This window comes from Carassius gibelio, chromosome B17 (genome assembly GCF_023724105.1).
Source record: "Carassius gibelio isolate Cgi1373 ecotype wild population from Czech Republic chromosome B17, carGib1.2-hapl.c, whole genome shotgun sequence".
Taxonomy (NCBI): domain Eukaryota; kingdom Metazoa; phylum Chordata; class Actinopteri; order Cypriniformes; family Cyprinidae; genus Carassius; species Carassius gibelio.
Genome location: NC_068412.1, coordinates 22,545,448 through 22,561,351, shown reverse-complemented (window position 1 = coordinate 22,561,351; position 15,904 = coordinate 22,545,448). Strand labels below are relative to the sequence as shown.

Sequence of the window (15,904 nt, the reverse complement as noted above, 5' to 3'; positions counted from 1 at the left end):
GTATGCTTTTATATGACCAGCTCAGTAGCTGGGTGTCATTTGTTTCTACTTGCCATAGACATCCGTCGTCCTCCCCCTGGTGGTGGGTTCATGGGCAGGTCGTTGAGTGAGCCTAGCTCGGACTCTGAACTCCTTGTGGAGGGACATGATGGACTGCCGGAAATACTGTCTGAGGGCATACGAACCATGAAACTGGCTTTCCTGTTGGGCGGACAGAAGTCGCTCTCGGAGGACTCCACTGTGTTGTCTCCCAGGTCTGGCACACGGCTGGGCCTGTGCAGAGCATTGCGAAGGCAGGCTGGTATTTCCATATGACCCTCAGGACCCAGATGACCCGAGTTTAAAGGCCTAACATCCCTCTCCGAGCCGTTACTACTCTCTAGATGCTTGTCACGGTTTTCCCGGTCCTCTAGTAACTCCATGGACCCTTGGGAGTGCAGTTCATGGATCATTCCCTGGCTAGGCTGGCGCATTTGCCGGGGCTGCTGGGTTATGCAGGACACCGGGAGGGTGGCCGCAGCGAAACTGTTGTGCTGCAACATGTTGTTGCTGGAGCCCATGTAAGCACTGGTTAAGAACAGTGGAGGGTCCGTTTGCCCCTGCGGAATAAAAGTTTTCAACTGCGGGTTTTTGTGGGGAGACATATCCGTCATTACGCACAGTTGCTGAATGGTCGAGTGTTTGGTTTTGCAAAGACTGTCGTCCTCGACGAGCTGGAGACCGCTTAGAGTCTGTTTAATTTTTTTAACCCCCAGGTGGGATATTTCCAAGAGGTTCAGGAACAACGAAACCCCTCCGATGACAATCATGAAAACCATGAAGATGGTCTTCTCTGTCGGCCTGGAGACGTAACAGTCCACGCTGTTTGGGCAAGGCACCCTCTCACACTTGTACAAAGGATCCAGTCCAATCCCATATAAGATATACTGTCCTATAATGAACGCCACTTCCACCACTGATCTGGTAAGGATATGAATTATATATGTGCGCAGCAAGGAGCCCCTCAGAGGAGCCTTCCTAACTTTCCTCTGCTCTTCTAGCTTCCTCAGTTCCTTCTCCAACTTCTTGTGCTCCTCCAAGAGGCCTTCCGTCTCTTCCAGTTCAGCTCTCAGCTGGATTTTCCTCCTGTGCCGTTCTTTCTCCAAAGCCCTCAGTCGGTACAGAGCATGTCCCATGTATACCAGCGAAGGCGAGGAAACAAAAATGATCTGCAGTACCCAAAAGCGAATGAGCGATATCGGGAATGCTTGGTCGTAGCAAACGTTCTTGCATCCCGGCTGGTCCGTGTTGCAGACGAACTCACTTTGCTCGTCCACCCAAACATCCTCGGCCGCCACGCCGAGAACCAGCATCCGAAATATGAACAGGATGGTCAGCCAGATTTTACCCACGATTGTGGAGTGAATATGAACCTCCTCTAAAATGCTCCCCAACAAGTTCCAGTCCCCCATCTTCACCGCCACATGTCCGTGCTTAAAAAAAAAATATAGGAGTTAAGCCTAACATTCAAGTTGGTTCATTCTTTAGATTTCTGTATTCATGCATTAGCCATCATGCATAAGAATTTCTGCATGCATTCGACAAGCAAGTTTGACATTAAATTCCAAGTCTAGAAAGTCATGCACATGGTACAATGGACTTGATTCTACCGAGTTGGTTCATTCATATTTTTTCTGCATTCATGCATTAGTTATCATGCATTTTGTAGGCATTCGACAAACAAAAAATTTAGAAAGTCATGCACAAACAGTTCCTATGTAAGCACAAACCAAACTAAAATCAACTTACATTTTAGTGGGATTTGCTGTCTAGTTTCCTTGGAATATAAACAAGCATGGTTTCCCCGATAAGGAACATCATTCCTTCATTTTAAAGCCATGGAGTTTGCACATTAAAGCACAGCCAGCCTCTCTGCATTATGTTGGCTACAGTGAATGTTCCCCACAGTAGTTGCATGCAGTGAGTTCACAGGATGTAGAAATTGATCAGAAACTGACGGGACAATGCCCCATGGCAGATCTTATCAAGCAATTTGCTGAAAACAGCACCCCCACACACATAAAAAGTTGCCCGCAATGCCAACCAACCGAATGTCCCTCATGCAGTCAATACAATATTCTACCACATTTCACGATATTGCACTCCAGCAAACCACATTTAAGCAAACCCAGTACTACCGTGTTGACTCAAACAAGAAAATGGGTTTCAAACTTTTTTTAAGCATGCATGTCCATCCTATTTAAACATTCATCTTTTGTGTAATTATAATTCGAGTCAGTTCAAGCCCAGTCTGTTAGATGGAGTTTCCAAAAGCTGATCTTTTTATCTAACCCTTTGCCTAGAACAAAACGATGCATGTGGAATTTATCAACTCTATTTCAGCGTTTTCCTTTGTGTTCCTCTTTGAGTTTGTGCCGAAGCTTTCCATGTTGTTTACGTTTGCGAGCATTCAATGTCAAATGAAAGACCTTGCACTCGATTGCATCAGCCCCCCACCCCTCCTAAACTCAATCCATCAATACTGCAGTGATTTGTTTAGCGTGTTCTTTTTTCTAGTTTTATGTGGCACAAATCTCATTAAAAGCATATTTGCACAGTATTGTGCATTTACCCTATAAATCCAATAGCAATTAATAAAAAAAACCATGGTTTTATATTAAAACAACCGGGGAGAACAAAGCAAGCCATGATCCACCAATCAGCACATGCACGTGATTTTGTTATCCTGATTCGTCCCTGCACGAACCTTTCAGGCATTGCACAACTGGATCTCGCCGATCACACTACATGCTTCACAAAATGACCAGCCTTTCCTCAGGGCCTTTAATTAGCTTTCCATCACATGCTGACAGAGTCAATGGGAGATTGATTTGATTTTCCCTCGCAGAAGCTTGAACTGCAAATGCCAGAAGTCACATCAGGGATGTCGCATTACATAATGAGTTCATATGGTACCAAGCGAATGGCAGAAAACCATCTACTGGTCTTTATTCTGCGGTGTTTCATTTGATCTAATAGCCTTGGTTAGAGCCAAAATATGCACTGAGGAACAGGTCGTAGGGTATTGCAACTAGGGGAAATTATATTTCAAGTGCAAAAACATTCATATACAATAACCTGCATGTGCTGAAACCTACAGTACATGTTCATTATCCCAAAATAAACCCTGTCATTTTTATAACATTGTAAAGGTTTATTTTGCAGTAATGAGTGGCGGACTGTATTATTCCACTTTTTTTAATGTGGCTGTTCACTAAGTAAATAAATCTACATTGAATATTGATTTGAGTTTAACTTATATGAGAAAAAGGTCAATGCACATTCGTTGTGCATTGTAACCAATCACACATGATTCCAAGGGCGATACCTTGTTTAAATATGAGTTTGGTTCATAGGTTAACCACGCTGTCATATTATAATTATTAAATAATTGTGTGTCCTCCACACAGTAGGCAATTTAATTTTCGTCTGGGAATGAGGACATCTCGTATTTAGATATTCAATCCAGCAAGCCCACTGATCTGCCACTTAAAATCATATTGAGCAAAACCCAACACACTGGTAACGTTAGGTGTACAATTAGCCTAATATCAGTTATCACATTGTTGAAAAATGGTTGTAGGGGGTGATGGTAGCCAGTGGACCAAACCATGAGGTAAGGAAGTGTGGGGGAGGGGGGTCTCAAAGGTTGAATGCTTAAAACACTTTTCTATTGTTTTACTACTTGCACAATTATTTTAAGAATCCGTCCATTATATTATTAACAATACACAGAGTGGTTTGTAGTGATATTTTTTGAGGGACAACCCTCAGATTGGGGGTTCCCGACCCCCGTCCCCCAAGCGATTTAATCCTGTGCATTATTCTGTTGAGTTTATAAACGCAGCGGCCAATCAGAGGTGTACAAATGATTCATCGCAGAAAAACCTGAGTTACATTTAGTGCACCTCTCAGACTAAATTCTGCACTTCTGTGAAATCTAGCATCATAAACAAAGTCGTAACAAAGAGATCAATTTCATTAAGTTAGAGCCTAGTTTATTAAAACTGTTGTTTTATAGATTACTAGGCTTAACTATTGGCCTAAAGAGTCAATTATATATTTTTGTTTCTTTGTTCAGTTTTATTCTTACTGCCAATTTAAATACTATTTTAAAAAATCGAAGTATTTCAGTCTGTAGTAATGTATAACAGAAAAAAATACCCTTGCCACTGCAACAGTCTTTTATTGTGTTGTAGTGTAGATACATTTTGTTGTTTGTGGTGGGAGTTCGAAAATGGATGGAGGCAGTGGGATGGATGTCCACCATGCTGATAGATTACTTCACTCTGATCCATTTCAATCAATATAGACTCGTGCAGCCCTGATCTGACTGTAGAGATAATGAGATTCCAGCACGCCTGCGGATATTTACTGAGAAGAGGTTAGGATGTGAAACGAGGTAAAGAACAGAGCGTGAAAGCATTCCCTTGAAAACATCTAAAAATAATGTTAGACTTTGAGGATTGCAATTTTTTGTTTAATTATTTTAGCCTTGTGCTTGAGTCTCAAAGTATTTGATAGTTTTCAATGTCAACTTTGTAGTGAACATGATTATTAACCATTTAGTGGAAAATATATAAGTTGTTTATAAAAAGATGAGATTCACTAATGAAATCTGACACTGTATATGATGCATCTGACCTGTTAGAGCAACTAACTAAGAGAAATGCTGTGCTGCAGAGATCATGGTGGGTCATGAACTGAGTGTTATACAACATTTGACTCATCAAACATTTAATAGATTTCACATGTATGGCATGAATTCTCATGTAATATCAATCACAACAAAACAGACTGCCAGTCTTGCATGCATTTTAAACAGTTCTCTTCATTCTCAAGTTGAGCAACTATAATTGCAATTTTTTAAATACATTTAATTATATTTTGTACAGGTGCACAGACTGAAAAACCAAACAATATATTAGATATTTTACAAGAACAAGAACAGAACTATGTAACTTAAAGTAATTCCATCTAGAATTAAAAGAACGGTATTTACTGTTCATCTACAGTAGTCATTAAGAATCAACTGACTGAAATTCACCTAATTTACAATATTTTAATCCACAAAAACTAACTCCAAATTGTTGGAGTGAAGATATTTTATTCACATTTAAAGTAATAGTTTATACAAATATACAAATTCTGTCCATTTTTATTCACTATGTTACCATAGGTATGATTTTCTTTCCTCCTTGGAACACACGAAAAAATAAAAAATTTCGAGGAAAATGTTAATATTGTGAAATGTTAATATGGGTGAACTTTTCCATGTGATTTAACAATGAGTAAAGAAATACTCAGTTAGCTAACATAGCATTAGAATCATTGTGCCATTAGCTTTACCTCAACCTACACATAATAATTGCTGCCATGGTCGAAATGAAACTTTACTGTAGTGTTTTACTATAGTGTTTACAAAGCTCCATTCCCATTTATATGGCCATGACTTACATATAGGCAGAATCAAGAGATCTAGGCATATGTAGCATCATATGTGTCAAGAGTTTGTATTAGTGTTAGTGCGAAGCTTCTGTAGCTCTTCCTCCAGGATGCTGATCCTCTCCAGTAGACTGGCTCTGTCCTGCAGAGCTTTCTCTTCTGCCACCTTCTGCGCTTCCTGGATCTTCCTCTCGTACCAGCGTTCCAGCTGTGTGGAGACCGTCTCAAAGAAACGCTGTGTCACCTCCATGGCATGCAAGTTTGCCCGCTCTTGGGTGAAGGTGACCTCCAGGGTCTTCATGGTGTTGCTCTGCAGGGTTTGTGCGTGATGTGCTTGAATCCTGTCCTTTAGATGCCTGCTGTGTTGCCGGGCCGGGCCGGGTGCTGGTTCTGTATCGCTGGTGTTGAAACACTTGCTGGATGTGGACAGGCTGCTGCTGCCACTGCTGTCACACAGTTCATCCCCTTTGTCTGACCTGCACTTTGAGACATCAACCTCCTGTGCTTCTGCTCGGTGCCACTTGGGGTCAGCAGTCGCCAGCTTCCGTGATAGAGGTTTGTGTTTGACCATTGAAGGAGCTGCCAGGTTACGATATTCCCCTGTATTAATGTAGAAAGATATTTAAAAAATAATAATAATAATTATATATATATATATAATTTTTTTTTTTTTTTTTTTTTTTGACTGTTATGTACTCTCATTAAATATATTTTACTCATTTAAACCAGGTCTTATTTTAGAGTAGAGCATAATAAAAACAAAAAAAATCACTTAATATAACAAAAAAGTTATGATAAAAAAGTGCTCTAAAGTCAATATGGAAAAAAAGAAGAAGAAAAAAACGTATTTACTTTCTTAAAATATTTAGTTTGGTCTTTATGAACAATTAATCAATGATTCTTAATTTTGAGTATCGTGGTTCACTCAGAAATACAGTATGTCATGTTATGGTAATAAAATGGGTTGGGGAGGCCAGTTCATGTTCACTTTAGCATAAGTGAAACAAATATACATTTTCTAAAAACAAGTCTTAACAGCTTAACATACATTTATAATTTACTTCTTAGTTAAATGTAACCATACCTTTTTAGATATCTTTACTGGAAATAATAGTGATAAAAAATATGATTTTGTTTTTATATTATTTGAGTATACGGTTTTACTCAGAAATATGTCACATTGTGGTAGTACAATGGGTTGGGGAGGTCAGTTCACGTTTACTTAACATGAGTGAAAAAAATATAAAAAAATATTGAATATTGGAAATACATTGCAGTCAAGATAACATTTCTAAAAACAGGCTTCTTATTTAAATGTACATCCTGTTTTAAGGATGTTTAGTTATTTTTACTAGAAATAATGATACTGATAAAATACTTTTTTAAATGCATGTTTTCAAACCTGAAGAACAATTCAGCTTTTTAAATATCCCATTTCACACAGAAATATGCCACATGAAGAAAAATAAATAAATAAATAAAAATATATATATTTTTTTTATATATATATATATACAAAAACTTTTGTATTCGAGATACATTTTCTAAAAATAAATCTAACATTAAAATGTTATGTATATAATATGATTTTTAGCTAAATGTACATCTTGTTTTAAGGATGTTTAGATATTTTTACTGGCAATAACAATAAAATACTACTATATATATATATATATATATATATATATATATATAAATTAAAATTTGGAAATAAAATAAAAAAATTAGGGCTTTTTTTTTTTCAAACCTGAAGAACCGTTCAGCTTCATCTCAAAGTATCTCTTCCCACGTGTGTCCCCAAATTCAAGACTTTTCCCGTCATTGTTAGGACCTGCTCCTGGGCTGGGTAACACATTGACGTAAGTGGCCAGCGAGCTGGAGCTCCCCTCAGAGATGAGCGACAGCAGCGGGAGACCCTCGGGGTCTGAATCCACCAGAGACTGATCCACAGACGGAGAGCGCAGAAGTTTGTAGTTCTGTGTCTCTGCAGGCATTCGCACTTCAAGATCCTGAATCTTAGACATGCACCAGCTTTTCACAGCATTGGAAGCAGCTACCTGCTTGAAAGATAAAAACAGAGCAATCAATCATGTCCAGTCTGATGTGATTGTGGTGGTGCATCTCTTCTCTAATGGTGTTGTACCTGTTTTCTCTCGCCCTCCATGCGTTCCAGGGTAGCTCTCTGATTGATTCGATAATGACACTCCATCCCCTCAGCCAACACACGCTCCTGTGTGAGTTTCTCAAGAACTTTTATCTGAACAGAATGAGATACGAGTCTCTAACACCCCTCCCCCAGATTTTCACTGCTATTGGTTTTGAAAGTGATTTTCCAATTTATTTTATCCAAGTCATGTCTTTCTTCTTGGAAGTTAATGGTACTACTTATATTCATATACATTTTTCAAATACATTTTTCATACAAATTCCTAAATGACAATTTATTTATAATCTTTTTAAGTTATTTTTTATTTATATTAAACTACCATTCAAAGGTTCAAGGTCATTAAGATTTTCCCCCCTTTTTTTTCTCTCCAAAAAACAACAATACTTTCATTCAACAACTATGCGTAAAACGTATAATATGTTACTAAAGATTAATATTTCAAATAGTCTTATTATGAATTAAACAATTCAAATAATTTCTATTAATCAAATAATCCTAAAAAAGTTTCAAATTTTCCATAATTATATTAAAGCAACATCTATTATCAATATTGATAATATAGAAAAATAATAATAATGTTTCCTGATCACCAATTCAGCATATTGGAATAATTTCTAAATGATTATGTGACACTGGACTAATGGCTGCTTTGTCAGCAAAGGAATACATTGCATTTTAAAATATAATAAAAAAAGAATACAGTTATTATTTTCAATTGTAATAATATTTTACAGTATTACTATATTTTACTGTATTTTTTTAATAAAAAAATGCAGCTCTTGTAAGCTTAAGAGACATTTTACAAAAATATGTGTAAAAAAAATTATCAAACTTTGTAAAAAAAAAAAGTAATGTCCATATTGTATGGGTTTCATCTCCAAATCTAGAGGTTAGATAGGTATTTTGCAAGTCATGAAGGAAATTTTAAACAAAAAAGTTGCAATATCACAGCAAACGACAAACCTGGTGCTTGTTTTTGTGCTCTATTCTGCCCAGCCTGCAGTTGATCTCCTCTTGGACAGTGTGAATTTCTGACCGTATCTCCATCTTTGCGGCTTTCAGCTTATTCTCCAGAGTTTTAATGAGGGGCTTACAATGACAGTCATTCGCAGGAGCCTGTTTGCAGACACTGGTTAAGAGGTTTAAAACAAACAAATGCATTGCACTAACTCTAATGTAGAGTTTACCTGCTTTATCTGTCCATCTTTATCCCTGTATAGTGTATAAAGCTGATAGACTCTTCCAGGAGCTTCCTCTTCCTCCTGAGAGCTGGGGCTGCTGGGTTTTATTCTCTGGGATGGAGATCCTCTTTCATGGAGCTGATACTCTCTCCGAAACACATGTTCCAACTTTATTAACCACAAAAACATATTTAGAATTACTGAACAGAGTACTTTTTTAAATATTCATGCTAGAGGAGGAATTTTTTAAAGACCATCATTATCAGGTAAAATGTCTCCGCTAAAAATGTGATAACATTTAAATGAACTTGTTTTAAGACAAAAATAATGAATGAGTTTACCTGATTATAATTCAGATTATTAAAAGAAATAATGTTAATATGTATAAGACATACATGTAAAATTAAGATTTGTTATTAAGATTAAGATTTTATTAATTTTAAAATAACAAGCTACTGTTTTTTTACGTTATTAAGCCTAATGAGAAGCAGAATAATGCAATGTCATCATTTTAGTATTGTAAAATAATATAATAATTTTAAGTATAATTAAACAAAATTGCCACTTTTTTAACATCTAAATTAAAGATTAAGAAATAAATTAGTCTATATATATATATTTTTTTTTTTTTTACAGTGGATGCAAGTTAATATATAACTCTAATATTTTTGTAACAATCTGTCAATTGTTTTAATATCAATATGATTAAAATAGTTAATAAATCAATAGTTCTTATTTATTTGCTTAAGATATGAAGCCATCTAATAATCTGAATAATGCACAATCATTTTTGCTAAATAAACCCTCTAAATATCAACATACAATAACATGGTATGTTGGCATAGAGTATAATATTAAAGTATGAAATATTATAATAGGTATTATCAATTTAATATCATACCTGTCTTCTTGGGCTCCTGAACTTTCTCCTGGTGCCGGGGCTCAGAGTTGCTGTTTTCCGTTCAGTTTGATGTACTTGATCACTGTTGTTTGTGTCTTCTGCCACTTCAGTACAGTCCTGCACAGTGAAGGGAGTGCTTAGCACGAGAGGGATATTTAGGCGAAAACAATCACATGACCTCTGATCTCTTTTAGGGTTATGGAAGCTTAGTAGACATGTGACATTTCCTTCTCACTGGCCCCTAGACCCCAATCATATTACAAACAATGAATCTGCAACAGCGCAGATGTTGTTCTAGATGGGTGAGTCTTATCTTAATTTTCCACCTTCTCTCGGGAGGAATGAACTCTGGGGAGGGACTGAGTTCTCCTCTGGGCCCGCAAGACATCTCTTCGTTTTCTCACAGTTCTTCCACGAGCAAACCGCTGCACCTAAGCAGGGACATACACCCCGAGTTATGCTGATAAAATAAGCATTGTTATATAATTTAGCACCTGCTAATGTGTTCATGAGCTGAATCATTTATCCACCAATTAATTTAAAAACACTGAATCAGTTAGAAATGAATGAGGGGATTGTCATTGAGTCGTTCATCAAACCGGTTTGTTCAGTAAGGGTTTATTCAATCAAAAGCAATGCTTTGCTAGAAAGAGCAGGACAGTGAACTGCTTCTAAATGGAAAACTTTGACTGTAACAACATTACTTACCTGATTGGATTTTGCTAACAGAATAGCCAAATCTCGGTTGTTATTGTCCCGGGCTCTGTCAAGAGCGGTGTGGCCTGTCTGTTGATAGATTTAGTGTGTAAATGAATTGTCATTCTTTACAGTCCAATTCATGAAGCCATAGCATCATCTAACCCCAGCCCTCAATACAACTTACCTTCATAATAACTATACAATCATAAAGAGATTTAAGTATATCATGAGATTACATGTCTTACATTGTTTTTGATGTTTATGTCAGCTCCTGCTTCCAGTAACAGATTGACAGTTTTCTTGTGATTTAGGGCAGCAGCGACATGAAGCGCAGTGTCTCCTATCTGTAAAATATATCAGTTTTCCACAAGATTATGACCACAATGAGATGTAATTGTAAGCAGTTACCAGTAAAAAGATGCTGTCATCTAAACCACATTCTAGCAGTTTAAAGCAGACAAAGACCATTTTAATTTTGTTTATTTGTCTCAGAATTTTTCATTGTGTGCCACTTTATTACAGTTTGTTGAAGTGTAAGACAAGCCATAATTAATTATGTAGTGTTGTTATCTTTTGGCAGTTTATAGCATAATTGCCTAGACAAAATCATTTAGAAACTAGGACACAGCAGTGACACAAAAAGTAAACCACACTGGCGCTGGATTCAAAACAATCAGAATGAGGATCTGACCTGGTTTTTCTCAGCCACGGAGCAGAAAGAAGCCACGAGGATCTTAATCATGGCCAAGTGATTGTAGCGTGCAGCCATGTGTAAACATGTGTCACCTGCCTGGAAGGACAGAAATGATTGCACTTCTTTTTCAGGATTTAAAATTGAACTTATACTCTCAGTTTGCAATTTATATAATCATTTAAAATAGATTGTGATGATTTTAGACGAGTGCACATGCATTGTTTTTGCTGTCAGGCATCGCTCCACCTAGTAGTAGCACTCGAGCGGTCTGGGAATGTCCATTCTGACACGCTAGATGTAGAGGTGTGTTTCCTGCCTTTAAAAATCAAATAATAATGCAGTTTAAATAATGGAATAGAAACTGATTGCAAGGATCATTCATCAGAATTCACTAAAACAGACATTCTAAATTTAACAGAACAGTTTTGAAAATGTTAGGTTTAGTTATCTGTTACTTTTATCTGTTATCTGCTAGCTTTCAGTTTATCTACCGAAAAATGGACAAACTTTTAGCAGATATATGAATTTTTTAAGAATAAAAAAAATCTTGAAAAATGCTTAAAGAAAAAAGCCAATTTACAGTGTACTCATGTGTCTCATGATGATGATTAATTTTCATATAATGTCTGTAGACTGTTTTATGTGTATTTATGGATATTTTTAAATGAATAACCCATTAAAAGTTTTTTTTATATATATAATAATATAAATCAAAGCTGATAGCTTTTGAATCACATGCTTCAAAATGAAAATGTTTTCTTTTAAAAATATTGGTTGGGCTCTTTAAAGAAACTTATTTTGTAACGAATGCTTTTAATATATATATATTTTTTTTATAAAACTTTTTAATCTCAAAGTCAATGGAAAATAATGCACATGAAAATGACTTACTTTGTTTTTCACTTGGACATCGGCCCCAGCTTTGACCAGTAACTTTACACATGAACTGAATCCATGCCATGAGACCTCATGCAAAGCAGTGTTTCCTTCCTGATGAAAATAATAATAATAATAATAATCAGATTCTATAGCATTGATTTAACCAGCTTTTGGTTAACAAAATCAACTCATTCCCTGTGCAGTGATATGAACAATAGTCTGGATATTTACATCTGACAGTTTTATTTATATATTCCGGAATCTTGATTCATATAAATTATAATAATTCTGATGATTATTAGGCAAACAACAAAAGGATTTTTGTAATGCAAATAAACAGACCTTGTCTTGTAAATCAAGTGCACAGCTTCCATGGATGAGGGCAGAGATAGCGTCACGGTTTCCCACAACAGCTGCCTGGTGCAGGGCTGTCTGATGACCCTGGAAAAAACAAAAACACATCCATTAGCGCTGCTGTTTGTCTGTATATTCTATCTAAGCTAAAAGGCCACCAGAGGTCATATATCAGCCACATTAAAAACTCTCCTAGAAGATTGCAAATTGTGGCCTTGGCAAAAATCTCAAGAATATTGGCTTAAGCCTTCTTATCATTTACTCAAGGGAGTAATGGTCGAAATTAAAAGTAAAAGAGATAGACCATGAGTTTACATCTTCCAGGCCGCCGTCCGCCCCCTGCCTCTGTGTGACTGTTACGTGAGACCAGGTGAACTCACAGCAACTGTCCTGCAAAACAAGACACGCATGCTCACATAAAAGAAATCACATGCAGATGTGCCACAATCCTGCACACAGGGACTTACAGACGAGAGCGTATGACCAGCTGGCTTTACTGACATTAAAAGAGTCACGTGGGTAATCCCTCGCACAGGAACAAAGAGAGATTCAATGTAGTCTTTTCTTTAGGTCTAACATTAGAGGGAATATTTCTGGATATGGATGAAACTCATCCGATCTCTGTGTTTTAAGCTCTTGCTTTGATTTCTGGCCTGTCTTTTGTATATGGCAGAATGCTTCTCATTTATAAAGCCATTAAGAACTAAATGGTTAAATTAGGACAAAACAAATATACATTCTTTTCTTGCATTTTTCCACTAAATGTGTTTTTTAATGTGTTACTTAATGTCAACACAGCAGTATGATATTGTGTATAGTAATGTGAAATATAGTAATTAATTAATAATTAATAATTAATTAATAATAACTAATAATCTAATCATCAAAAGGCTGACTCTGAGGTTATCCAGATTTTTAGAAATATAAGCTTTATCATATTTATAGTAATTTTTTTTTTTTTTTTTACAAATGTCTGGCAATTATGATTACTTGATATTTCTTATTTTTACTCAATATATATTAATCTGCATTAATAAATGGTATTTTTAAATCTTCAATAAAATAAATCTATAGTGGTCATCTCTTATCAGTTATCAGTTATTATTGTATAAGAAAAAAAATACTAAATTTACTAAAACTATTAAAAATGATTGTTAACCGAAAAGCTTAAATTCAATTATACACACACACACACACACACACATTCTAGAACTGAAATAATTTGCAGTACTAAAATAACTCAAACTTTAAAACAAAAATAGAAGCTAAATATATTAAATAAAATTACTAAAACTAGCAACTGAAAATGCTAAATGCTATAATCATGTATAACACTCAAAATAGAAATGGGTCCTTTTTGTAACATGTCTCAAGAATCAGCACTGATTCTTTGAATTGAATTGGCTTGAGTATTTCTCAGAAAAGAGCACGTGATGATCTCATTCTCTCGCTGAAGATTTATTTCGATTGCATACAACAAACATTGAGGCATTAGAGAGATTGGTGAAAACAGCTTACAAATATGCATTAAACAAAGGACACATTAATAGCCTGGGCCAAATGTGCTAGAGAGCAAGATTGAAGAGTTGCTGAGTTTGATCTCATGGGTTTAGCAAGATGCCCCAGATGTGAGTCCTAAAAGCTATACAGCTGGGACATAGTAGCACAGATGGAAAAGAGCTCTGGTGTCTATTTTACTAGACAAACAGAAAAAGTGATAGTCTACTGTTGCATGCTGCTCAGCAGTTCATGAAATGCTTGGTTCTTATAACCCTTAGTCAAATTCATGAATTATAAATGGTATGCTGCATTGTAAAACCTTTGTTCTTAAATATTAAAAGTATTGGAAATAGCTCACAAATTAAAATTAATTACTGCAGAGGTTCCATAAGTGAGCAAATGATGTAATGCAGATTTAAATTTCTCTAAATCTGTTCCTTTGAGCAAAATAAAGCAGGTGGTTGAGGAAGAAATATTACTGCATTCGAAAAAGAACCCATAAATTGGGAATACAAATATTTTACGATAAAACACACAGATTGAGTCTGGATGTCAAGAAGACAGAGATGTCAATGTCTTCAACTTCTCTCAGATCCTAGAATAAAGACATCAACTCTCAACACAGCAGTGCTGTATTAATGACCTTCTACTATCAATGTATCTCCTTTGAAGTCATCATGAAGAATGTAAAAGCAACTTCTGGGAGTTTAAAGTGGGTCGAAATGTCACAAAAATACAGCATTTCTGGATTTGTGTGTTTTGCTTATGCAGTTATCATGGCCACATTCATCATGTGGTTTCATGAATATTGCATTACTCCGTCCACAGGGAAATTAAGATATGTATTAAGATAACACGAAAATGAAAAGTGTTTGAAGGCCAGGTGTGTGGATCCATGTTATGCATCATGAAATAATTCACAAGAAGATATATACAATCTGTGCTTATCTGAGGAAAACAACCAGGAAATGCTCTCCAGACATTCCAATAATAATACTAATAATAATAAATGTTTAACTCAACATTTTGTGTCATATTAAAATATTATTATTATTATTATTATTTTAATGCAGCATTTAATAAATCAATGTAAATGTATTGTTTCAGCATATATTGTAGTTCTTTTACAGTATATTATAGTTTATTTTAAATGGAAATTAGAATCAGTACAGATGTAAAGCTCCAGTTATGGCAGTCTTTCTGCTTATAACTCGAGCCTTGTGGATAATCAACTGATCTTGAAGCTTAAACTGAACCACAATCTGCTAAGAACAAAACAAAATATAGCGCATTCAAATCAGGCTGTTGAAATCACTCAATAATTGGATGTCACACTAAGCAACAGAAGCATCTGGCAACAGCAGGTCTGCATTAAATATCTCTGTGTTTAATCATTTATTTCAATATACTCCATGTATAATATACTGTACCCGTGCAATATAGTTTATATTTGTGTAGATTATGTGTTGTGGGCATTATAAAAATGTTTAAAAAATTATATATTTTTTTACATTTTTAAAATTACAAATAATAAGGTGATCAAAGATTATTTAATGATAATAATAAAATTAATATGTTACCTTTTTAGAGTTTATGTTGGGTCCGAGCAAGATTGGTTGCATAGCTTCACTGGCTGGAATGAGAGAGAAAAAGGGCAGAGTTCACACACTTACAGCAGTGCACACGCTAAACATCTGTATACACCACCTAACCACACTGTGATCCCAGAAGAGTCTGCTGGCTTTGTGGCTGCACAGAAGCAGAGGTATTGCAGTAGGTCAAATCCTGTGAGACCACAATACGATGGCTATCAAGAGAAGATAAGCTGGAGTTCAAACTGGAGTCACTGTACAGTATGTTACAATGTTATATACCTTTACCTGTTCTTTATCTTGCCTTTAAAGCATCCGTGATTTTTCAAACTTCAAACCTGCATACAAACTCTCTGATGAGAAGATCTTAAACATATTTCAGAATATTAGCTGAAAAAGGAGTCAGTTAATCATTTGAAGATAAACAGACTGGTTATGACCCTGATGAATCAG

General features: G+C 35.8%; 2 protein-coding genes across 2 annotated transcripts; both read right to left on the bottom strand.

Annotated features, from left to right (window-relative positions):
• Nucleotides 1-35: 35 nt before the first annotated feature.
• LOC127976558 (gap junction alpha-10 protein-like) lies at nt 36-1,462 on the bottom strand. Its single transcript, XM_052581087.1, has one exon. The coding sequence runs from the start codon at nt 1,449-1,451 to the stop codon at nt 36-38; it is 1,416 nt and encodes a 471-aa protein (XP_052437047.1). The 5' UTR covers nt 1,452-1,462.
• A 3,297-nt stretch (nt 1,463-4,759) lies between these two features.
• Nucleotides 4,760-15,826, bottom strand: ankrd6a (ankyrin repeat domain 6a). The gene is made up of 16 exons (XM_052580121.1): nt 15,790-15,826; nt 15,577-15,644; nt 12,675-12,749; nt 12,348-12,446; nt 12,018-12,116; nt 11,344-11,442; nt 11,124-11,222; nt 10,678-10,776; nt 10,442-10,519; nt 10,060-10,164; nt 9,734-9,850; nt 8,839-9,000; nt 8,615-8,767; nt 7,628-7,741; nt 7,232-7,544; nt 4,760-6,084 (listed from the first exon to the last, which is right to left on the bottom strand). Exons 1-16 carry the CDS (start codon nt 15,824-15,826, stop codon nt 5,543-5,545), a joined length of 2,259 nt encoding a protein of 752 aa, XP_052436081.1. The 3' UTR covers nt 4,760-5,542.
• Between the last annotated feature and the right edge of the window lie 78 nt (nt 15,827-15,904).